A 26,378-nucleotide genomic window follows, 5' to 3' on the forward strand; every position below is an offset into this window, starting at 1 on the left:
CTGTGTTTGCCATGCTTCCTCTTAATTCTTAAACACAGGGCCTACATACCTTACCCATTATATTATTAACTTCCTTACCAGTAGACATACTGTGAGATTGAGAGTAAGCCTAAATCTAGATTTCTATTTCCTTTTCAAATCCTCACTATGAACTGCTCGGGAGTAAAGGGACAAGGAAGTAAGAAAAAATAAATAGAAATTGGATGATAGAATTCTTACTTTTTCCAAACATAGAAATCCATTCTTCACTAACAATAAAAGATCAGCTACACTTCACCCTCAAAAACCAAGCAAAGAACAGAAACACCTAGGTGTGGACTGCTTGCATTCCACATCACTATGGAGAAAGATTTGCTTCTTAATTTCTTCTTATCCCCTCCCCCATGTCTCCATTTTGTCCATACTATTACTTTTCCCCTAGCCTGTCAGAGAATTTGGACCCCCAGCAAGCATCATGCTCCCAGCAGCACTGCATACCTACAAATCAAACAGGTAATTGGCATCCTGTGATTTGTACCCACAAATCATGGTGCGTTCAAAATTGCAAGCACAAAATTGAGAGGGCATTTTAAGACTCATCTGAAAATGTCTCCTTAAATCTGTTAGAGCATAATAGGATTGTCCCCAAATACTCCATTCTTATTAAAAATCTTTTATCATTATTTTAAAATGATTGTATTCACTGAGGTTATACAATTTCCTAGCCAGCAGTAGAATAGTCTATTCAAATGTTCCATCATAATTCTTCCCCAGTTTTCTAGGCCTTAGCCTATATTTGGAGCCCACCTTTACAGAATGAGATACATTATAATTCTACAAATAATTGATCTGAAACAAAATTCATTCACTACTGAAGACACAATGTCCCTTGAACCAAAACTCTCATTGCAGGCCCTCTGTAATCTGTCCCCAGTCTTCTTTGCACTAATCCCTCTTCAAGAAACCTTCTCTCTAAATTGAACTACTAGTGATACTGATACTTCTATCTGAAGGCTGCCCTGGGAAATAAAGGGATTTGCACAAAGTCATAGGATAGGGATAGGAAGTAGCAGGACTGGGATTCAAACCCTGATTTTCTGCAATGAAGGTCTTTTTTTTTTTTTTAAAGCAATCAGGATTAAGTAACTTGCTCAAGGTTACATGGCCAGTTATTTCTGGGTGTGGTGCTGAGTATCTGAGCCCAGATTTGATCCCCAGGTCATCCCAACACTGGAGCCAGTGCTCTTACTTGCTGAGCCACCTGGCCACCCCTATGAAGGTCCTTCTAGGAGCTATGATGGCATGGGAGCAAGGAGAAATATTTCTGCTTGGTCCCAAGGGTCAGATTTAGGCTGGAGGTTGGAAAGATTTAAATTTAAGCTCCAAGTAAAGCAAGATTTCCTAAAAATTAGAGATATCTCAAAATGGAATGGGAAGCTTCAGGAGGTAGTAGATTCCCTCACTCTCCCCACCTCACTTTTTCTCGACCACCACTGGAGGCCTTTTTTTTTTTTTTTTTTTTGCTTTTTGGAGCAGGAGGGCAGGCAAATTGGGGTTATGACTTTCCCAAGGTCACCTGGCTAGTAAGTGTTAAGTGTCTGAGACTGTATTTGAACTCCCGTCCTTCTGACTCCAGGGCCGGTGCTCTATTCACTGTGCCACCTAGCTGCCCCCACTGGAGGTCTTTTAAGCAATAGATAGATGACCATTTTCTAATGTGTTGGTGAAGAGAATTCCTTTAAGCTTTGAGTTGGAGGAGATGGCTTCTGAGCTGTCTTCACATTTTGAGATTTTATAACTCTGATATTTACCATTTGCCCACATTCTCCCTTTTGTGTCTGGAATAATTTCTGCTAAAGTTGCACTTAGGATCATAGGGTCATTCATCTATGACTGGGGGCAAAGGGAGAAAAAAAAAGATGGTTTATTAAAATTTAAAATATTCCTAAAGATTTATAACCAAAAGTGACCTTTGAGACCATCACAATCATCCCCTCATTTTTCTAAATGAGGAAAGTGAGGCCTAAAGAAGTTAAGGAACTTGCCCAGGGGCAAAGAGTTAGTAAGGATCTGAGGCAAAATTTGAATCTAGGTCTTTCTAATTTCAAGTCCAGTATATCACTCTGCCATCCTACAGTCTGCCACCCTTCCCCCTCTTCCTTATAAAAGTCTTTCCAAACCCAGCTCAAATAATATGTTTTCTATTCAGATTTCCTGAGATACCCTCTGCTGAAAATGATCTCTCCCCTCTCCTGAACTCCCAGAGTACTTTGTTTAAACCTCTTGTGGCATGTGTTACACTACTTTATATCACAGTTATTTGTACATGGCTCATCCCTCCTACTGTAGAAAGTGCCTTGAAAGTAGTGCCTTGGGTTTTGCTCATCTTTATGGCCTTGCACCTAAGAAGGCCCTCACTAAAGATTCACTCAATTGAGATCCCTTTGGAGCAAGTAGAAATGGTTTGTTAATGTAATCCCGTGATAAAACATCAGATTTAGAACTTGAAGGGCATTGGTGATCGTCTAGTCCACCCAGGGATGTGCTGGAATCCAACTCTTTCAAGAGTCGATTATTAAATTGCCAATGTGAGAGTCTAGACCTCAGGAATCAGAAATGGCTATTGTTTGTTGACTGTTTAGATTTAAGAAAATAATGGAGAAAATGTTAATAATGCATATGAAACTAAAACATGTATTATGTGTATACTTTTCTCTACAAGAACCAGTTGTTAAACATTTACTATCATATCAGTGACTCTATCCCACCTTCTCCCCATCTTCCTATTTTTCAAATAAGGATCCTGAGGTCGTTGGGAGTGAATAGATGTACCCAAGATGGGTAGGATAGGAAGTGGCAGGTCTGGGTCTCGTAATTGCAATGAAGGTCCTAATATCAGCTAAATTGGCAAGGATCAAGCTCTCATTTCTATTTTGCACCATCATTCTCCTCCCCAGAGGCAAGATGGAGCCAACTAAAGAGGAGTGAGGTTAGAGTCCTGCCTGAAAGTCATACTTATGGATTTAGCAACTGTTCCATTATAAACATGTTAGAGCGATATTCTTTAAATGTGAAAATTATTAACTTGGGATTCTGGGAAGTTATAAAGAATTATGATTGCCTGCCAATAAAAAGCAGTAGACTCCACAAAAGACATCATTTGGCTTTTTCCTCTTTCCATTGCTAACAGTTCATAAAAGTGTAGATTAAATTGGCATTCAGTTCAGGACAGGAAGCACTTAGCACAGGGTTTGAAACTGGAGTCGGTACGTACCATGTTATTTCAACTGTTCCTCTTCTCTTTCAGGTTATGTTCAAGAGGAAGAATTGAAGGAGGAGGACGAAATCAAAGAGGAAGAGGAAGATGATGAGGACAGCAATTCCATAGTTCAACTTCAGGGCAGCAATGACCCAGGCACAGATGAAGAACTAGAAACAGGCACAGAGCAGAAAGGTAGCTTTAGCTACCAGAACTCTCCAGTAAGTCATTTATCTAATCAGGATGCCGAAAATGAATCCCTTTTAAGTGATGCCAGCGACCAGGTGGCAGACATTAAAAGTGTATGCTGTCGAGATGCCCAGGACAAGAAAGCTACTGCCCACCCCAAACTTCAGAATGAAACACACAATTGCATGGATAAGATGACCGCCGTCTATGCCAACATCCTGTCTGATTCCTATTGGACGGGTCTCGGTCTTGGCCTCAAGTTGTCAAGCAGTGAGCGGAGAGGTTGTGACACACGGAATGGAGGTAACAAAAGTGACTTTGATTGGCATCAAGATGCTTTATCCAAAAGCTTACAGCAGAATTTGCCTTCCAGGCCTGTCTCCAAACCCAATCTTTTCAGCTCTGTGCAGTTGTATCGACAGAGTAGTAAGATGTGTGGGACTGTGTTCACAGGGGCCAGCAGGTTTCGGTGTCGACAGTGTAGTGCTGCCTATGATACCTTGGTAGAATTAACCGTACACATGAATGAAACTGGTCACTACCAAGATGATAACCGCAAAAAGGACAAGCACAGACCTACCAGCTATTCAAAGCCCCGGAAAAGGGCTTTTCAGGACATGGACAAGGAAGATGCACAAAAAGTTCTCAAATGTATGTTTTGTGGTGACTCCTTTGATTCCCTGCAAGATTTGAGTGTTCACATGATAAAAACAAAACATTACCAAAAAGTGCCTTTGAAGGAGCCAGTACCAACCATTTCTTCGAAAATGGTCAACCCGGCAAAGAAACGAGTTTTTGATGTCAACCGGCCCTGCTCCCCAGATTCTACCACTGGATCATTTGCAGAAACGTTTTCCTCTCAAAAGAACGCCAACATGCAGCTGTCCTCGAACAACCGCTATGGCTATCAAAATGGTGCCAGCTACACCTGGCAGTTTGAGGCCTGCAAATCTCAGATCCTGAAATGCATGGAATGTGGGAGCTCTCACGACACCTTGCAGCAGCTCACTACTCACATGATGGTCACAGGTCACTTTTTGAAAGTCACTAGCTCCGCTTCAAAGAAAGGAAAGCAGCTGGTGCTAGATCCACTGGCAGTGGAGAAAATGCAGTCATTGTCAGAAGCCCCAGGAAATGATACTCCATCTTCTAAGCCGTCTAGTAATGCAACTTCAGAATGTGCAGCACCTCCAATAGAGCTAAAGAAAGAGAGCAAAAAAGAAAAACCAGAGGAGACTAGCAAAGATGAGAAGGTGGTCAAGGGTGAAGAATATGAAGACACTCTTCAAAAACCACTGGATCCTACAATAAAATACCAATATCTTAGGGAAGAAGACTTGGAAGATGGCTCAAAGGGTGGAGGAGACATTTTAAAGTCATTAGAAAACACAGTTACCACAGCTATCAACAAAGCCCAGAATGGGGCTCCCAGTTGGAGTGCATATCCCAGTATCCATGCAGCCTACCAGCTGTCAGAGGGCACAAAGTCTTCTTTGCCCATGGGCTCCCAGGTACTCCAGATTCGACCAACCATCACCAATAAGTTAAGACCAATAGCTCCAAAGTGGAAGGTAATGCCCCTTGTTTCTGTCCCCACAAACCTAGCCCAGTGCACTCAAGTGAAGAAAGAGTCAGAGGACAAGGATGAAGCACAGAAGGAGTACACAAAAGACAGCCCCACCACTGATGCCTCCTCCTTGAGCCACAGTGAGGGCGAGTCTCTCTCCAAAAGCGAGACTCCTTCTGACTCCAGAAAGAATGATCCCCCTCCCCCAAAAGAGGAGGACAAAGTGAAAGAGAACAGCACCAGAGAGAAATCTCAACCCTTGGAATCCACATCTTCTCTTAGCAATGGCTGTACCACCACCAATCATGCTGCAGCCCTACCTTGTATTAACCCACTCAGTGCCCTGCAGTCTGTGTTGAATAATCACCTGGGCAAGGCCACCGAGCCTCTACGCTCTCCATCCAGTTCCAGTCCCAGCTCAAGCACAATTTCTATGTTTCATAAACCGAATCTCAACATCCTTGAAAAGTCAGTTTTGTCTCCAGCCCCATCCAGGCCAGGAAGTGTGTCTAGGCGCTACATGTTTGAAAACAATGATCAGCCCATTGATCTGACCAAATCTAAAAGCAAGAAGGCAGAGTCAGCACAAGCACAATCTTGTACTTCCCCACCACAGAAGCATGCTCTATCTGACATTGCCGACATGGTCAAAGTTCTTCCCAAAGCTACCACACCAAAACCCACCACCACCTCTTCTAGGGTCCCTTCCATGAAGCTAGAGATGGAGGTCAGGCGCTTTGAAGATGTCTCTACAGAAGTCTCCACTTTGCATAAGAGGAAGGGCAGGCAATCCAACTGGAATCCTCAACATCTTCTGATCCTGCAGGCTCAGTTTGCCTCAAGCCTCTTTCAAACTTCAGAAGGGAAATATCTCTTATCAGATTTGGGTCCTCAAGAACGCATGCAGATTTCCAAGTTTACTGGACTATCTATGACCACCATTAGCCACTGGCTGGCAAACGTCAAATATCAGCTTAGGAAAACTGGAGGGACAAAATTTTTGAAAAATATGGACAAAGGACATCCCATCTTCTATTGTAGTGACTGTGCATCTCAGTTTAGAACCCCCTCTACCTACATCAGCCACTTAGAGTCCCACCTAGGCTTCCAAATGAAGGACATGAACCGACTGGCAGTGGAACAGCAAACGAAGGTCGAGCAAGAGATCTCCAGGGTATCGGTTCAAAGGTCACCGGAAACTATAGCTGCGGAAGAGGACACAGACTCTAAATTCAAGTGTAAGTTGTGTTGTCGGACCTTTGCAAGCAAACATGCAGTAAAACTTCACCTAAGCAAAACGCACAGCAAGTCACCTGAACACCACTCACAGTTTGTAGCAGACGTGGATGAAGAATAGTTCTGAAGGTATGCGTTTGCTCCCAAGGTGAATTGTAAGGTCGGGATTGTAAGGAGCCTTGTAAAGAAGATGTATTTGCTTAGATGCAGCCAACATTCCCAAAGGTTCAAACAGCATGCCAGTTTGCTGGATTAGGACTTATTTCTTAAGAGAGCAAAACATAATAGATGGGTTACAACCAATTCTCCATTATCCCTGTCAGAGGGGAGGTGGGGGCAGGGAGGGGAAACCAAATAAACTTAGATACACGAAATTCACAGATTATCCTCAAACCTCATTTTAGCCAATAGTTTCAACCTCCTCTTCCACCAGCCTTTTTTTTTCCTAGAGCTGCTTTCAAGGGGACATATTGGCATTTCACCACCCAGCCCTCTGCTAGAAGTTCTAACAAGTGCTTGAAATGGCCAAAAGATGGGCAGCAGGAGGGAGATGGAGGAGAAACTAGGGGCAGACACAAGATACAGACTGGTTATCAGCTCCTGAATAACCAGAGGCTGACTTTTTCATTGTTACTTGTATTTAAACACTTTTTATTGTTGTTGTTCTACTTTTAACAGTAGTTATGCTGCCCACTTTTGGGGGTGGGGGTGGGGGAGCAGGCATGCCTTTTCTTACCCTTAAGAAGAGGTGTTTGCATCTGCAACATAAGCGGGTTATAAAGTTCTTCTGTGCAGTCTATCCAGCTGAAAAGAGAGGAGGCCTATTTTCCTCTATCACTCTTCATATTTCTATGGAATTATCTCATTGTTCCCCTGTATCAAAGGTAGCATCAATGCATGCACATGGAATTTTACTCTCAATAAATAGTTTAATGACTTTCAACCCACCCATTGCCGATGTGCTCAAGGGTGACCAGCTTCAATCCTAATCCTGTCTTCCTTTGTTCCTAAATGTACCATATATGTTCAGTGCTTCACATTGTCATCAGACCCCAGACCACCTACTCCACCTCATAGGACAAAGGTTACATTTGGATGCATATCCAATCCATTCATTTTCGCCATTTTTGTAATGCTCTCTAGGAAGTGACTCATCCTAGGTCACTCACATTTGACCATTTGACCATGGTTATAAACAGGGCCCAGCCTTGGGGGAAATGATGCAGTAGTCATTGAAGCCCATCTCTCTTTAAATGCTCTTGGCTTAAATTCCCTGAGCCCTTCTGATGACCATAAGCTGATTGGGCTTCCCTATTCTACCACTTCACTTGGTCCTGCCCTTATAGGATGCTGACCTCTGCATCCCTCATCAAAATTCACTCATCTTACATCCAAGTCCTTCTAGATAAGATAGATTTCCTAGTCCTGATGGATTCTCTAATCCAGTAAACAATTATACACTGGTTTGAAGAAAGAAAATAATATTGGCTTATATGAAAAATAAATAAAACCATTCTTAAGCCAAACTCAGGTTTTATTTAGGCCAGATTTGGGGACAAAGCAAGGCCTAAATTCAGACCAATGTAACAGTTCATAATAAAATGTTCCTGGCTTATTGTGGTATTACCACTCCCAGAGAGTATTTACAGTTTAAATAGGCCTTCAGCAACTTAACCCAGAGGAGTATGTAACATGAGAATTTCAGATACCACGGCCAAACCAATGAGGGAGATATTTTGTCAGAGTAGGGAGCCTTTTGTAACCAGTCACATTCCACCATATAGGCAGCCTCCTCTGCTACTTATAAAGCCAACCCTGTTTATAACTATGGCACATGGCAGTGGCCAAAATGAACAGATTAGTATGAAGATGTGTCACTCAGGACTCTGCACACAGTGGGGGGATGGGGGGTGGGGCCTTAGAGCTTTTGGTCAGAAAAAAATATCCCACTGCTCTACCTGCTCCTTTGGCCCAAATGAATCCTGTTGTTCTTTTGTTTGCATGTTTTTACCATGTTAATTAAAAATGATTATTGCCAGACTCCTGCCCGTCTTTCCAAGCTTCATTTGTATCGATTTTTACGAGAGTTAAAAGACAATCTGAAGAACACCTACTTGGGAGGTTGGGGGCTCAATCATGTTTATTTGATTCCTAACAGGTTAAGGTCTCCATAACTCACCATTCAGCTGTTTCTTGCTTTAAAAAGCAAGAAGAACATGAGCTGAGTGCCCAGAGAGATGCTTCAAATTCCATAGCAGTGAATGAAACACAGACAGAAGAACAAATAGATAGTGGGTATTCATTATGTAATCAGGACCAATTTTCCACCTGTTTGGTTTGTAGACATTTTTAAAAGTCAATATCACTGCCAAAAATATTGCAATATACAAATAGGAAGAGGTTTAAAAAAACAACTGCCGTCCATAGAAGATATTTAAAGCATTAGAAGGCTGCAGTGTTTATTCTAGAAACGTGAAGGTAAACCAATAATTTGGAAACCCACACACAAGTAGTTTCTGTTAACTACATAAATTATTATTATTATTATTAGGGCATTTCCATGACATTTTTCTTGATGAATATTTCACATTTAGAGCTTAAAGTTACCCTATTAGTCTTATCTTCATAATAAAACTAACTCCCCACCCCCATATCAATTTTGTTGCCAAGATTCTGGGAAAGGATTGAAATGAATCAGATTTGTATATCTAAGTGAGGGATTTTTAAAAAAAAAAAAAAGGAAGGGAGGAGGAGGGGGGAACTGAGAAGGAGGATACCCATCCATAAATAAGAATAAAAATCCACATTAGCTAATTTTGTACTTATACTTGGAAATAAGGTGTGTTTCTGGTATTCTGGCCAGTCATGCAACAAATGCCTAAGTCTCCGAGATTGTCACGGATCTGAGTATGCAGGCCATATCTTACCTGTTACAAAGCAGTGTACATTTTAAGGAGCAGCAGCAGAATGATAGCCTTGTTATCTGGAGCTATAATTTTGGTTGGTATGTGTGAAAGCACAAATTGTACAAAATGATGGGCCATTTGGGAAGGCATTGTCTAGATTTTATTAAAAATGTTTTGAGTTTTAGCATGCCTAATTTTGGGTAGGACATATTTTGACTCACATGATTTCCCCCTTTTCTGGGCTCATTCCCAGTCTCCACAATTAAAACATACCACCACACACACACACACACACACACACACACACACTTTAGAGAACAGTATTCAAAGCAATTTTATCTTAAGAATAGGATAGGGACTATCACAGTTCTATAACATAGGACTGGCCCTGAGGAATTGGACTATTCATTACATAAAGCACACAAGAATACCCCGTCTGAAAGTTTGTGTGAGGTCTGAGAAAATTAGAACGTCTGCCCTGTTTCTTAAGATGTATCTTTTGGTAGATGGTTCCAAAATGGAATGCTGGGGGTGGGAACAAGGGCCTGGGTAACAGTGGGAGATAAACCTCATCATGCCATGGACCATTCCTGGAATGAAACTCTATTCCAGGAGCTGGGCCACTGCTGCTATGGCCCCACCCTGGAAAGTGACATTATATGAATGGCCGTTGCCTCCAGGAAAAGGACAACCATGCTTATGGCACTTGGAATACTTTCATGGTGTCAATGTGTCTTTGCTCGGTCAAGGCAAAGCCTCTTGGGAAAAGATATGAGTTATAGGGTGGGAGATTTTAATCCACTGGTCAAAATACACACAGATGATCAAACTGAAAACCAGATGTTGGCAATGCACTGATGCTGAAACTGACCTACTGTGGGATTTCCCAAAAGCTGTTCTCTGGAACTCTGCTGTTCTATGAAATGAGACTGGGAGGGGGAAATCATTGAGGCATTTTTGATGCTCACAATAATTTATCCTTAAAATATTTAATAGCTTTATACCTCCAAGATCTATGATGTCATCAACATGAGTAGACCCTCCACCAAAAGAAATTTCAAACCACTTTATACCTTAGTAGAAAATGTCCCCACCTAGAATCAATATATGAATCAGAGACCAGATCAAATGATAGACCATAGGATTCCAAAATGAAAGAACTAAACTAATATGTCATCTTTTGAATACATGGACTTTAGCTGAGTGATCTGGATTAAATCTTAACTGCAATAGGTTTTTATCTCTGTTGTACCTTCTCCCCTTCTTCCCTCATTCAGGCTTCTGAAGTCTGTAATTTGGGACTTGAATATAGAGTAACATTATTTTTCCTTTACTGCAATCTGCCATCAGGATCATCTTTTCATTTAACCAGATGCATTTTTTTTCTTGCGCTAAATTGAAAATCTATGAACGGCAGGGAGTGCAATGTTTTAATTAGCTCATATTTTTTATATGGATTTATGTCTTTAAAATACATTTGTGTAATTCTTCAGCTAAATTAAAAACGTCTTTCTACAGAGGAGGAGGGAAGAGGAGGAGATTTTTAAAAAGAAGAATAAAATTGCGTGTTATCTACCTTTGGTAGCTCTGACTGCAGATGGTGACCGTGATATCGAACGGAGGGGCCCAAAACAACTGCAGATGGTTCATTGTTGAGCTTCTCCATGGTCTGATTTTAAACTTTCCTTCCATTTCCAGAAGTCATTATCTGTGGAGGATCCTCTGGGAGAGCTTGGGGAAAGAGTTTTGTTTTGTTTTGCTTCTGTTTTTTTTTTCCCCTAGCCCCTAATAACTAAACGGGCAGTTACCTGCTACGAGCTCATTTTTAAAGCAAAGCAACTGCAAAACAATGCCCCCAAAAGCCATCCACAAAAAAAAAAAAAAGTCATAATGATAAACAGTTTTTCTCTGCGTTTCCTCCTTTGTCTTTTTTTTTTCTCCCACCATCAAGTTTAAAGCTTCCACGGTGCTTTTTTTTTTTTCTACTTTATAGGAGACAAGTGACATTCTGTGGTAAATGGAAGAAAGAGCAGAGCGGAGCTGAAAACCTCTAATGCATTGACACTAACTTGCCCTCTATTGTTGAAAATGAGCAGGCAATCATGATTGTTCATCAAATGGCTCCTAATGCAGTTAAAGCATTCAGCTATAATTTCTCCTTGCATTTATAATTACTGTCATAGACTGCACACCTCAGTGAGCAGATTAAAGCTATAAACTATTTAGCCGTAGCTTTAAGATGAAGAACTTGATTTCTCTGGCAGCCTCTATTTGTTAGGGAGCTTGACACTTCACATAAAAATGACTCAACTTGATGAAGAACAATGCAGTTTTAGCAATGCAGTGATTTTAAATCAGTCATTACACCACGCCCTGGAAGAATTGCAAAGCAGTTGGTTAAATGATATATAGGACGCAGAGATGGCTGGCTGCGTTAAGTGTACCAAAAATAGAAGGGGATTTGGTGTGCGGCTCCTTCCCCGGCTCTCCTCTGAAATAGCAAGAGTTTGTTGAAAAATCAGTGCATGTCATGTTCTCCTATTAAATCCAGTGTAAATGTTACATGAGGCTAACCCGGCAGGGGGAAGAGAATGCCTGGAGCCTAAGGCGGATGTCACAGTTTGGGGTTTGAGAGAACTTTCTGGCTGTCGTTCAGCGTGCACACCTCGGTGAGCCCAAGAAGCTAACAATACTAGCTTTTTTTTTTCTTTCCTAGAGGATGAGCTATATTTAGGTACTGTGGGCATCTCAATCGGGACAACTCCACGCATGTTAGCTGTGGCTCTTTCTTTAAAAAAAAATAATCTCTGTTTTTCCAGCTTGAAGGCTTAAAAAAAAAAAAAAGTTGGAACCCTGCAGCCCATTCTGTTCCAAAAGAAATTGTAGGTGACATTTGATTAGTTGTAACAAAGGTCAGCAGATATAAGAGAAAAATTAATGTCCACTAAGACTAGCTGTATCTTTTTTCAGGCATCAAGATACTTGGTAAACCAAGTCATTCATATTGGAGCTTAATATGTGCTTTGAATCTATTCCCTGAAATGGTATAGAGATCATTAAGGTACATGGCTCTGTTCAGCACAACTCTGACATAAGGGATGTTCCTGAAGAAACTCACTGTACATTTAATATGTATTTTTGCATATCATATATTGAAATAAAGTAAATATGGTTTATAGATTTAAAACTACTAAAGTATCTTGGAGGTCACGGAATCCAACCTCCTCATTTTACAGATTGAAAAACAGAGGCCTAAAGAGGTCAAGTGACTTGTCAAAGGTCCCTTGGGTTCATGGCAGATTCAGGATTTGAACTCAGCTCCTCTTACCTTGAATGCAGAGCTCTTTCCCCCATTCTCTGAAGCCTCTGACAAAGCATCCTTCCTCCTTTAAAAATGCATAAAGACTTTGGGCACTATTATTGTTATGCAAGGTGGTATATGCACAGTATACTTCCTATAACCCCAAAGTCTAAGCTGGCAATGAGTAAATGTCAGTGTTAAGAACTGCTGCCCTTTTGTACATATAAATCCTAGAGAGTTAACTTACCTTTGTTCCAGTAGGCATAGGAATGTGACATTACCAAGACCTCATGGATGATTGCTAGTACTCATGCTATCCTGTAAATTGTCCATAAGTGCCACATCAACTGAATAGACCATTTTGACTGAATTGACCAGTATTTATTCTGTTGTCATAGAATCATAGAATGTTGGAGTTGGAAGTGAATTTAGAACAGAATGTTATGACTCTAGGGGACCTTAGAGCATAGACTATAGAATATTGGAATTGAAAGAGGCTTTAGAGCATAAAATATGAAATGTTAAACCAGAAAGAGCATCTGAACATAACACAAAATGTTAGAAATGAAAGGAACCTTATAGACCATTTAGTCTGTACCCTCTCATTTTACAGAATAGGAAACTGAGGTTCAGAACATGTTTTGCCCGTAGTCATATGGTGGTAGATCCAAGACTAGAATGTGTTATCTCCTAACTAGTAAATGCAACCAGAGAGAGTACAGAACTTTCCAGATAGACATCTGGACTTCTTTTATATATGTGGGAGCCCTTTCAGTTCTGTTTGTTAAGAACACAGAGACTCCCCAAGAGGGGTAGATGTGATTAAATCATGTGGGTCTGTGCAGCATAGAGGTATAACATTATACACTTCTATTCCTTTTCTCTTTCACCTACAAGCTGAATAAGAATGCCATGGGCCCTGGCCCATCTCAGTGGACCTATCTCTGGTTTGTGCCACGTAATCGGCACCATTGCAGTAGTGGCCAAGTCTCCTGCTCCCTCAGAGACACTGAGCTGCTTCTCAAGGAACACACTTCATTATTTCTGTGAATTGGTGAATTTTCTGCTGCTCCTGCTTTGGGAAAAGAAGCAGGCCTGGCTCACCTGGTGATTTGTGTTCATTTTCTGCTGTCATATTTGTTGTTTGAGAGAATTTGAGCTTCTCTATATAAAAAAAGAATTTAATTTCATCCTTGCTTATTTAGAAAGCTCCACACGTCAGTCAGAGAGCCAAGAATCCTGCATCCAGTCAGAATTGCAAAGTGAACGGAGGGGTGGAGAATGCATTTGTACAGTACTATATATTTGTCAAAGTCCTTTCATATCCATTAACCCCTTTGCTCCTAGCATCCAGGTTTCCTGACTCAGTCCCTTTCTCTTTCCACTACACTATGCCATTCAGTCTAATTCAACAGTCATTTTTAAAACACCAATTCTGGGAAATGTACTAGGTTTTAGGGACACAAAATAAATAAGATCCAGTCATTACCCCCAGGAAGACTTTGGTCTAGAAATCAGTTAATGAAGCAATCATGTATTTTCTGTGGTCCTGCTCTTGGCTGATTCCTGCATTAGGCATTGGGATGGGGAAAATACAAAGATACACAGAATATAGTCCATAGCCTCAAAAGGCTTATAGTCTAGTTAAGAAGACCAGATGCATGCGTGAAAGGAGAACTCAAACTACAAGGGGAATATATGGAGAAAAAAAATGAGTATCATAAATGATAAATATAAAGATGGAAAGAACATGAGCTTGGTTTGAGGGAGGAATTTTGGAATCAAATTGTTGCCTTTACCACTTACTAGCTGTGAGAATCGGGGCAAGTAACTCCCCATCTCTGATTCTTAATTTCTTCACCTATTAAATGAGGAATTTGGACTTAATGGTCCCTAAGATCACTTCTAGATGCAGATTTAAGATCCAATAATCCTATGGAGAATATTAAAGCAGGGACAGCTCACTTCTGATGTAGTAAGGGAAGGCTTCATGAACAAGGTTGTATCTGACCTGGGAATAAAGAAAACAAATGATATATTCACTGAATTGCTATTCTTGCACACAACACTCAGTTTCCCCATCTCTCTGCCTTAGCTTTGGCTGAGCTTCTGCCTAGAATGTTCCTCCTCCTCCTCCCCTTCACCTTTTAAAATTGCCCGGCTCCTTGCAGGCTCAGCTCAAATGCTACCTTCTTAAGAAGGTCTTTCCCTGCCCCCTGTGCTGCTAGCCTTGCCTCCTAAGAATACCTTCCATCTACTTGGGATGCATCTTTTATGTACCTATTGGGTTTCTTTTTTCATTACTATATAAGCTCCTTGAAGGCATTGACTGTTTTTTGTCTTTCTTTGTAATTTCAGCATTTAGCACAGTGTCTTACACATAGTAAACCCTCCAATATCATTAATTGACTGAAATTTGAACAGAATCCTCCTGATTTTGGCAGAGGACACTGGCCAATAAAATGCATGTGTGTTCTAGGTTGACTATTGTGGGACATATTAAATTGGGAAGAAAAAAAAAAACATTGCCCCTGCCCTTGCTTGAAGAGTGGGAAGTTATACTAGGAAGAATAAGAAAGGAATCATAGGAAGAGGGCAGAGGGCAAAGTAAGAGGTATTCTAGGAGCAACTCAGAGCTCTAAAATGCAGAAAACTCAGCAGTGATGAGAGGAAAAGTGGGGGTGGGAAACATAACAGTAATTCTTACTAAAAAAAAAAGTAACTAAAGATCAACTCATCATCTGTCCCTGCTAACACAATGCACTCTCCTTCTTCCTTACCATGCCCATTTACAAAGACCCATTTTGCAAGTGTGACTCTATAACTCACATTCTTTGGACCATTTTATGCCCCAGCCTCCATTATTAACCCTTTGACAATATCACAAGGAAAAGCCTACCACCAAGTAAAACTGAGGTCTGTAATCAGATCGGCCCCAATGGTGGAGAAGGAAAGGGAGCAACTATAATGTAGAACCTTAAGGGACCAAAATATGAAGGAAAAAATAAATGAAGCCTTGATTATCCCTAATACAACACAATAGGAGGGGGAGAAATTGAAGTGCTTCCAGGGGCCCCTCTCAGCAGTGTCCTGCAGACCTTCCCTGATCTACCTGATGACCTAGAGGTCAGTCTAGGAAATGAGAAAGTGGGCAGAAAGACTGAAAAAAGTCACACACACACACACACACACACACACACACACACACACACACACACACACAAACTAGACTGGTGTAGGTAGCACTCCCAGCTCACTGTCCCAGAGCTAGGTTGGCTATATCTCTGTCTCAGAGTTCTAGGGGTACCTTGAGGGGTTGGGGTATATCAATGTTACTGGCTGGAGCTCCCATTCCAGATGTGCCACCCCCAACTGTTAGCCCAAGGGACAGTAACTAGTAACCTCGTTCTGTTTAACCAATGATGTTACAAAGGGATGTTTACTTAAAAGAAATTATAATAACCGAAGTAAAAACATTTGTGTACCCCTCAGCATTTTCAGGGGCAGATACTTCCCTATATCACCTCAGTCTGGGGAAAGTCAACATAGACGACATAATTTCTACATAGCATTAGTTCCACCAAGTTCAGATATAAATTATTCTCTCCTACTTCTGAGTTGAGTCTTGAAGCCATTCCATCCTCCTTGGATCATTAATGCTAGACTGGCTGCAAAACCTGGCATGGATTCAACTCCCTGACTACAAGATGTCTGCCTTTCCTGATCTTCCAAAACTCACAATGTGGTAGCTTCCAACTTTCTACACCTAAAATGAAAGAAAAAACAATAGAATAAAGAATAAAACCCATATTTGTGGAGTTGACCGCCAGCCTTGCTTTGATAGGATCTAAGGCCTCTCACCTTACAGCATTGTTGATCACCAGATGTCATTAGTGAAATAGTCAAATCTAGAAAAAAAAAGAAGTTGAAATTGAGACCAAATGAAATCTTTGGAATGTTCCCCCTACCCTACTCCAGTTCCAACGCTGTGACCATGGCCAGTGAAAGAAGCTGCCATTCACTACAGAGTTAACAGACTAGAAACAGAGAATATCCAAGAATGCTCCAGAATCTTTCTAAGGCATTTCCATTACAGGTCATCAGGACTCTCCCAGAAGCAGGTTCTCCAGATTCTTCCACGTGGGAAATTGTGCATCACTGACACTCTGCATATGCTCATGTGGCCTGAGCTCATTGGTTAATCACCTGTGACCCTGGTAAAAGTAGAAAATAAACCATAATAAAATTACCATTTATGTTCTCCCTGTAGCAGTGTACTAAATAGTCATACTGCCCCTCTGAGGGAAGTAGACCTCATCTAACTCTGATGGTCTAAGAAAACAGGTAGTAAGGACTTGAGTAAGGGAACCAAAAATGTTAGGGGAGCCTTGGTAGAAAGAAGCTCTTTTGTAGCCAGGATGCCATAGAAAAGTCAGGAGGATGATTAATGAATGAATAAATGAAAAGGTATCAACTAAGTGCTTACTATAAGCAAATCACTGTACTAAGCACTGAGGATACAAATTTAAAAATTTAACAATACTTGCTCTCAAGGAGCTGCATTCTAATTGGGAGATCATATGGAAGGTATTAGCTGCAAGTCAGATAGAAAGGTCTGTTGGTCCTTAGAATGCAGCAGCAAAGCATAGAGTAATGCATCTTCTTTCAGGAAACTTCTACTGATAAAATCTTATCTGTTAGGGCAGCTAGGAGGTGCAGTGAATAGAACACTGGCCCTGGAGTCAGGAGGACCTGAGTTCAAATCCAGCCTCAGACACTTAACACTTATAGCTATGTGACCTTGGGCAAGTCACTTAACCCCAATTGCCCTGCCTTCCCCCCTGCAAAAAAAAATCATATCTGTTTCTGATTTTGAATCATTTGACAATGCCATGGACTTTGGAACCAAGAACTTTCTTTTCTGTGTCTTCAGTAACTGTAGCAAGAGCACCCTCAAAAATAGTTCCAGGGTATATCTACCTGTTGTTAGCCTTGGTGCTGGTGGTGATGAAGAAGGTCCCTTCTATAGAGTAATTGTCCATCTCACTTAGGTCTTCAGAGCCCAGGATGAAAGGGGGAGGGAGGGGAAGAGCTGCTATTTCCAAGGTTCTTGGGTTCAAGGTCCTGAACTATCTACACTGGAGTCTTAGGAAAGGTGGTAGTGGTTTGAATTGCCTAGGAAATGCCAATTTCTACTTCTTCTTCATGGACACTTGCTGTTTTAGCTAGAAAAGGTAAATAAGATCACAAAAAAAAGTTTCCAGGAAGGAGAAACAAGTAGTAAAGAAAAGATCTGTATCAATGCACTAGTAGTTATTAACAAGGAAAACAGTCAAAATGCCTTGAGGAATGTAAATATACCATAACCAATTCTGCAAGACTCCTTACAAAGACAATGGAAGAACTCCAATGACCGGGAAGAGTGATTAGTCAATTAATTGAAAATATCAAAGAAATAGGGATAGAAATTATAGCTCTGGATGAAGGAATCAGCAGGTCTAGCTAATGAATTTAGAACAAAAGACATTCTCCACAATAGTGTATTCTCTGAAAAACAATGGCCAAAAAAATTAAAAACAAGTTTAGAAGAGCATGATTGTTCTATAAAACAAGGATAACAAACTCGAAAATAGGATGCAAAGAGGTAACATAAGTGTTAATATATATTAGAGAACTCACTAGCTTCTTGGAATTTTTAATACATAGGGACCAATATTTCCTCTCAGACAAAATGATGACTTCAGACCGCTGAGAATTTTTAGTTGAAGGCAGACTAGTCATGTGCCTATAAAGTTTGTAAGAGAGAAAGAAACTGAGATGAAGGAATGGGGACCTCAAGAACTAAGAAGGAAAGAATTAGGGGTGGCTGGGAGGTGCAGTGAATAGAGCACTGGCCCTGGAGTCAGGAGGGCCTGAGTTCAAATCCAGCCTCAGACACTTAACACAAAAACTAGCCAAGTGACCTTGGGCAAGTCACTTACCCGCAATTACCCTTCAAAAAGCAAAAAGGAAAGAATTAGTCATGTAAGGGTGACAAATGAAAGGTAAAAGAAAAGGTAAAACTGAGTTGTGGCAGAGAAGAAAGAGGTTGAAGAGGGCCATCAGTACAGAAATCTCAGAGCAGAAGATGGGCAGAAGTTACCAGTTGTATTCATCTCTTTAAGGACTGAGGAAAATACCCAGCCCAAAAGGTCTGTTCTTCCCACAACTTCCCTTCCCCATACCTGTCCATTAATAGATGCTGTGCCATATACTTCACTTACTTTTTCAATCAAACATTTCTGGTAATCCGAATTTTGCCTTAATCATGTTAACTAGAGCTATATATAAATGTAACTTAGCGAAGGAACCAAAGTACTACCTAAATGTCTGGAATTTCCCCAATTGGAGACTGAATGATTGTGGTTGTAGTCTTAAGTAGCTCTTTGTATTAAATTTCACAAACAACAGAGAAGACCACATGTGCCTGAGGGCCATTATATTGCCTCAAAAGCAAAAAATAAAGTTGATTGTTATAATAGAATATGAATGATTAAATCCAGAGACAAAGAGGATAGGGGAGACTGGGGTATGAGGAACAACCTTACAGAAACACTTGAAACTGCCAGTGTTACATAATGATTATAGGTGTCCCCTCAAAAAAAAATGAAAAGAAAACCAAGAGGAATGAGAAATGAGAAACTGTCAAAAATGAAATTCTTAAGATGAGAACACTTCTGATGAAAAGGAAAAGGGGAAGTGAGCTAAAGCAACCAAAACAAATACACAGGGATCTTATTAACCAATGTTGACTTTTTACAGATACACACAAAAGATGGAAGTGAGGGCAGATTGTAGAACGTGAATACAAAAGCATAGTGCAGCCTTCGGAGAATAGTGTCAGGATTGCTAAACCTCAAAATGAGATGAAGCTATCCCAGAAAACAAGAGGCAATAGAAAGGTATTTTGAGGGGGAAGAGGCTGCAGATGGGGGAAGAAAGGTCAAAGAAGGGAGAAGATCACTGCTGGGATACACAGAACAATGATCACTGATAACAGAGAGAAGGTGGAGTGGCTCAGTTCTAACTTTGTTTCTCTTTTCTCTGTCAAGGAGGAGAGAGGTAGGAGGTGAGCAGAAATAGATATTTATATAACACCTACTATGTACCACGTATTGTATTAAGTGCTTTACCAACACTACCTCATATGATCCTCATAATTATTATCCCCATTTTATAGTTGTGGAAACTGAGGTAAAGAGGGGTTAAGTGACTTGCCCATGGTCATACAGGTAGTGTCTGAGGTCAGATTTGAACACAGGTCTCCCCTAACTCCAGGCCTAACATTCTACCTACTTTGCCATCCAACTACCTCAAGAGAATATATACTAGAAAGTGCAGTGGGAGGGAGGGGAGGGAGGAATAGTAAATAGGTACTTGAGAAACAAGATAAGTAGATAGATAGTACAGAACATCTAGTCCAATAAGTCTAATGACACTGTGGCAATATTATAAAATATATTATTAAAGGGATGATTAGCTGACATCTAGAAATGGTGATCACATAGAGCCAACCTTGCTTCCTCAAGAACAGATCTTGCCAGACTAATCTTATTTTATTTGTTGAGAGGCTTATTAGATAGACTGGCCTTATTGACAGGCTATTAGATTGATCAGTCTGAAGAAGACTGTATATATATACATATATGTATATATATTTAACCAAGATTTTACCAAAGATTTGACAAAGTTTCTTGTTATTCTTAAAGAAAAGAGAGAGTCATGTGAGCTAGATCAGAGTATAGTTATTGGGGAAGTTTTACTGGTAGATCTAGACCTTGAGTTGGACCTTGAAGGTGTCATCTCTCTAAGCTACATACCTTAGGCCCTTTCATCACTCCTTATATGGCATGAATTCAAGGGCCTTCACCATCCTTATTGACTTTCCCTGATTTCCAGCTTAGCTGTGTGCTTTCTAAAAGACTAGAGATCATTGTACTCCACCATTGTCAGACAACATCTGGAATATTGCGTTCATATCATACCTGAAAGCCAGAGCTTTTCAAGATAGAATACCATGAAGAACTAAAGACTCAACCCCAGCAGTAACTCAGTGACAAATACTTTTATTCCCAGCCCCATTCACTCATTAGGATCTGGAGGGTGGAGTAGAGGGGGAGGGGGAAGATATTAAGAAGTCAGATGGTCCACATGTCCTTTCAATAGAAGAAACGAGGAGATAGTATGATTTTTTCCATAGGGACAGTTTTAACTGAGGTAACTATAAAAATGCAAAGGGATGGTCTCTGACTCTCCTGAAAATCAATGAGACTAAGCCATATGCCACTTCCCCCACCTTCTTTATTCCCTCCTTTCCCAATACTATTCTTGGTGAATCTGTAGTAGAATATCCTAGAATGTGCTCTCTCTCTGTCTCCCTTCCTCTGCCCCTCCCTCCCTTTCTCTCCCCCTCCCTCCCTCTGTCTCTCTCTGTCTCTTTCTCCTTCTCCTTTTAAAGCACATATTAAATGCTTTTAAAATGCTTGTTAAATGATTGCAAGATTGACTGGTGAACTGGGCAGTCAGGATCAGGGCAGGACAGCTATAAGCCACGAAGACTTTGCCACTGATAACCTTTGACTCTGCAGTAACAAGAGGACATTTTCACCTAAGGGTTCTCTGAGCTTCTTGAAAGTGTCCTCTTTCAAGCAGTCTTTCTAATTTTGCACTGACATGTGAATTCCTCTGAATTCAATTCTATAAGTGCTTATAGTGTTTAGAGTCCTTTTGCTAGACAATGGAAGAAATATAAAGTTCATATAAGGCAAGATTCCCACCCTTATGGCCCTTAGTCTAAGGGGGTGATATGACACAGATACTCAACATTATAATTGCAAAATCATAGTACCAGGTATATAAGAGAAAAACAGCACTTGTGTTGGACTTTAGGTAGGAATAAACCAGGTCAACAAGAGGAGGAAGAACATTCCAGGCACAGGAATATTGTATTTATTGGATATCGTATTTATAGAATCAATTCACCTTTGGATGTTCATTAGAGAGTAACTTCAAATACGTTTATTGAGAAAAACGTGAGGTAGTTGACCACCTGGCATGGTTTCTGAGTTTGATAGCTGGCATGTGGTCCAGGCCTGTAGCCAAGGCTCCTCTGACCTTAGGCTCCTGCCTTCAGTCTGTTCACTTTCTTTCTCCTCTCCCTCTCACATTTCCAGAGTGCATTGAGATCAGATGCTAATTCCTTCTACCCTTTTATTTAGAAAAACAGTAGAATGAGTGAAGGAAGGGATGGAACCTCCTTTTTCAGATCTTATTTTGCAGGGGATGACCTGTATTGAAACTGCTAAGCTGAACTTCCTCTGGCTTGACATGGATAGTTCTATGGCCTTGTTGGGACGGGCTCCCAGTACTGTAGATCCATCTTGTCTGATCTTGTACAATGCTTGTCTAGGTCTCTCTTTAAATCCTTTATATGGGACCTCCCCAATGTATTCAAGACCTTTCTCTGGTTCTTTTAAAACTTTGTAAGTAGTAAGGCAACACCAGGGCCAGTCATCTGTCAGTACTCTTTTCATTCAATCCACAAGAGTGTACTATGTACCAACTATGTACCAGACATTCTCCAACACTACAAATTGAATGAGAATTGTTGGGGTGGCTAGGTGGTGCGGTGAATAGAGCACTGGCCATGGAGTCAGGGGTACCTGAGTTCAAATCCAGCCTCAGACACTTAACACTTACTAGCCATGTGACCTTAGGCAAGTCACTTAACCCCAATTGCCCTGCATTCCCCCTCCAAAAAGAAAAAACAAAAGAGAATTGTTGAATGAGGAATTTTCTCCCTAAAACTTCCATAAGTCTAATCCCATGAGTGTGTGCATATGTACAAACACATATGGGGGGGGGGGTGAATTTTATACACACATACATATAGATACACATAGAATTTATTTTATTTTTATAGCTTTAATATATTTGCATGTATTATATAATCTGATAGATTTTGTATAGAAAAATCTGATCATAACTACAAATATATAGATATACACACATATATGCATATACTATTAAATAATACCATGAACAAAATACAAAATGAATATTTGAAGTTTTAGTACTTACTATTTTTCAGTCAGTAAACATTTATTAAGCACATATTCTACTATGAGAGAAAATATGAAAGAAATACAATTATTCACAAGAAGATATACAGTGTAAATGAAAATCTCGGAAGAAAGCCACAAGCAGTGGCTGGAAAAGCAGTGTTAGGGGAGATTGGGAAAAGCTTCCTGCCCAATGTAGCCATTTGAGGTGTCGTTCAGGAAGCCAGAAGACAGATTTTCCCCATGTAAATGTGTAATGCCCTCCACTTGTACATTTGCTACCCTCCTTTTGATTCTCTGGTGTCTAGTAACCACAGAGAAGGGTTTCCTATTAGCTGGTCTGGGCTCAGTCTTAGAAGATGGGTGGCCAATGAGTGCAGTCTCCTAATAACTCCTTGGAGGATAGAAGCAGTTCCCTGCAAGAGGAAAACAGAATTGCCACTTAGTCCTCAAGAGGAAGGGAGCTCCTGGTGCCTGCAGAGCATATCAGGAAGATAAGTGGTTTAATCTGCAGGCCAGGGAATCGAGGTAGGGGAAGGGGGGTATATAGAGTGGGTGAGCATATCACACTTGGCCATTGTTCAAAGGCATCTTTGATTCCCTTATATCCTCCCTAAGCACCTACTAAATAGTTATGCTGGGGCCACTTTTGTTGATGGGAGCCCAAACAGAAAGCTAGAGCAGAAGGCAGCATTATGGGTGTATATAGTGCAATGGTGGGGAACTGCGGTCTCGAGACCATATGTGGTCCTCTAGGTCCTCAAGTGCAACCCAGCACTCGACCTAGAGAGCCACATGTGGTCTTGAGGCCACAAGTTGCCACCACTGATTTAGTGGAAAGAGCACTATATTGGAAGCTAGAAGACTTAGAGGTCAAGACCTGGCTCTGCCTGGTTAACTTTTTTTTTTTTTAACCTTAGGCAAATTATTTCTCTTCTCTGGGGCTTTATAATGAAGGGGTTAGATTAAATACAGCATGACATAGGGAAAATAGTGCTGATTTAGAGGACCTGAATTTAAATGTCAGCATATTTATTTGTGAGACTTTTATCAAAGCACCTAAACTATCTGGGCCTCAGTTTCCTCATCTGAAAAATGGGAGAGTCGTACTGGATCAGGAGTTTTTAACCTTATTTGTGTCATGGTACCCTTTGGCAGTCTGGTCATACCTATGAACCCTTTCTCGGGAATTTTTTTTAACTCATAACTGAAGAAGATACTAAATTTCAGAGTTTGCTGAAAATAAAAATGTTTATTTTCCCATCCAAGTTCAAGGACCCCCTGAAATCTATCCACAGATTTCCCTTGGGAATCTATAGATCCCAGGTTAAAAACACCTTCAGTCAATGATATACAAACTTCCAGTTCTGATGTTTCATAATTCCATCTGGTCCGGCCTTGAATGTCCACAGAGTACAAAAATGCAAAAAAAAAAAAAAAAAAAGTGGTGCTTCTGTGAAATTGCAGTGTGAACTTTGAGCTGGCTTTGAGAGAGTTTCTAATGAGAAAAGATTGAATATTCTTCAGTCAAGCCAGCTTCTTCGAGGGAGAGTCATGGGAACCTCTCACCTGAGAGGAACCTCTCAAGCCTGACACCTTGACCTAGATATAAGCTAACTTTATTTCCACTTGGCAGATTATTAGAGGAAGTACAGGGAAAGAGAGGAATGATGTGGACCCATAATTTCCTATCTGGTTTCTGGAAAAATATGGAAGGTTCTAGACTTCACTCCTTACAAAACATGAGAAAATAAGTAGCAAAGAACATTGTTGCCTATATAGTGCATTTTAAGGTATATCAGAGGGGTATTTCTGTTCTAAAAATTCACCCCCACTTGTTTGTCTGAGAGATTTGAAATTATACCCTTAGAGATTCATCTCTTTGGGTGAGCTGTTACTATCCACCCAGGTCCTCTTTTAAAATGCAAAGGAGGGGGACAATGCATTAATTTACTAACACCATCATGGCACAGTGGAAAGGGTTCAGTACCTGGTACTGGCCACCTACTCAGGTGGTGCCTTTGACCACACCACTTAACTCACCTTAGATTTAGTTTCCTCCTCTGTCAAATGGGAATAATAATTCTGGCTCCACCTCCTTACAGAGTTGTTCTGAATATCTGATGAGAAAGTACATGTAAGCATACTTTGAAAACTAGAAAGCGCTATGCATATACAAGGAATTGTTATTATGGATGTATTTACCAGTCCCCTTCATTCTGTGACAGGAATAGTCAAGTCAGCATGAAGTCACTGGGTGCCTAGTGATGGGGGAGGAGATGCTATAAAACTCAAATGAAGGGGTCATAGTAGAGCTTCCTCTCCATCAATATTTTGTCATAGCCTGACTAGTTCCTAGGAGGAGCCTTGGGAGGTTTTTTGTGTGTACCTAAAGAATAGCTGGTATTATTAGGCAATGTTATTTGGTAGACAGAGCACTGGGTTTGTTTCTTAGATTGACCATTTACTAGTTCTGTGATTCTGAGGAAGTCATTTACCTAGGGATATGCTGGAACCAGGTCAAAGTGTTTTGGGAAGGCTGATTGTTAAATTTTCAGTGTGAGCTTTAAATGTCTATAAATAAGGGTTTGATTTACTCTTTTGCTGATTATCTAGACTTAAGAAAGAGTTAATAATTCAGATAAAGCTTAAAACTGTGTGTACATGTGTTTTTTTTTATTTTTCTGAAGAGCCTGGCTATTAAATGTTTGCCAGCATATCACTGAAATCACTAAATTTCTCAAGATACTATTTCCTAATCTATAAGAATTGCAATGATGATGCTTATACTACAAATCTAATTCTATTATCTTTAGAATCAAATGAAACCTATTCTAATGAAACTCACCATCTTCTCCCAAATTGCCTTGGCCCCTAAATTCTCTGTTTCCTTTGATAGCACCACCTTCCTCCCACACTTGCAACCTCAGTTATCTTTGGCTCTTACCCTCTCTGTTACACTTTGCCAGATGGCTCTGGAGAAGAAAGTGAGGCTGGTAACTTTGCACAACCTTCCCTCACTTAAATCCAATTCATTTACAAGTCATGATATCACCTTCCCAGAAGCCATGGTCCTCTTCAAGAAGGAAGGACAAACAACATCAGCAGCACCCACATACAACAAGTTCTGAAATCCTGTCCCTTGTCACTCAGAGATATCTCTCAAATTCCACTAAACCAATCTTGTCAAGTCCTTCACATCTTCTCACCTAGATGTTTGTAATAGCTTCCTAATTGTTATAGTTTATCCCCTTTTCTAATCCATTCTTCTCATAATTGTTCTAGGAAATGTTTCTAGCACACTGTTCTGAGCATGCCTCTTCTCTACTCAAAAGATTTCAGTAGTTTCCTATAGCCTACCCTCCAAAACAAATACCTCGTTCTGGGTCTTAAGATGCTCCACAGTATGTCTACAACCTTGCTTTCCCATCTTTCTTTTTTTTTTTTAAAGCAATTGGGGTTAAGTAACTTTCTCAAGGTTACATGGCCAGTTATTTTGTGTGGGTGCCAAGTATCTGAGGCCGGAACTGATCCCAGGTCTCCCGACTCCGGAGCCAGCGCTCTTACTCACTGAGCCACCTGGCTGCCCCTTCCCATCTTATTTCAAACTATTAGTCTTTACTCTTACTACTTCCTCACCAAACTGGTCTACTCTTCAATCCTCAGTTTTATTCTGCCTTCTCCCATTCCCTATGCCTTTGCTCATGCCATCTTCCATGCCCAGAATGGACTTTCCTCTTTAACATTCCTACCCCCTTCTTTCAAATCATATTTCTCCTTTTAAGGCCCAATTCAAGTGCATTCAAGTGCCACTTCGTAAAGCCTTACCTGAACTCTCTAA

At 40.6% G+C, this 26,378-nt stretch overlaps 1 protein-coding gene across 1 annotated transcript in view; it reads left to right on the forward strand.

The window, feature by feature from the left end:
• The window catches only part of TSHZ2 (teashirt zinc finger homeobox 2), a 282,070-nt gene extending 273,795 nt beyond the window's left edge, over positions 1–8,275 (forward strand). The window contains exon 2 of the mRNA XM_069072429.1: positions 3,287–8,275. Coding sequence (XP_068928530.1) covers positions 3,287–6,351 — 3,065 coding nt within the window. The 3' untranslated portion in view covers positions 6,352–8,275. The remainder of the gene's footprint in view (positions 1–3,286) is intronic.
• Positions 8,276–26,378: the final 18,103 nt, after the last annotated feature.

This window comes from Petaurus breviceps, unplaced genomic scaffold, assembly GCF_028583685.1.
Source record: "Petaurus breviceps papuanus isolate PSGF00001 unplaced genomic scaffold, PetGlider_PUasm1.0 90847, whole genome shotgun sequence".
Classification (NCBI taxonomy): domain Eukaryota; kingdom Metazoa; phylum Chordata; class Mammalia; order Diprotodontia; family Petauridae; genus Petaurus; species Petaurus breviceps.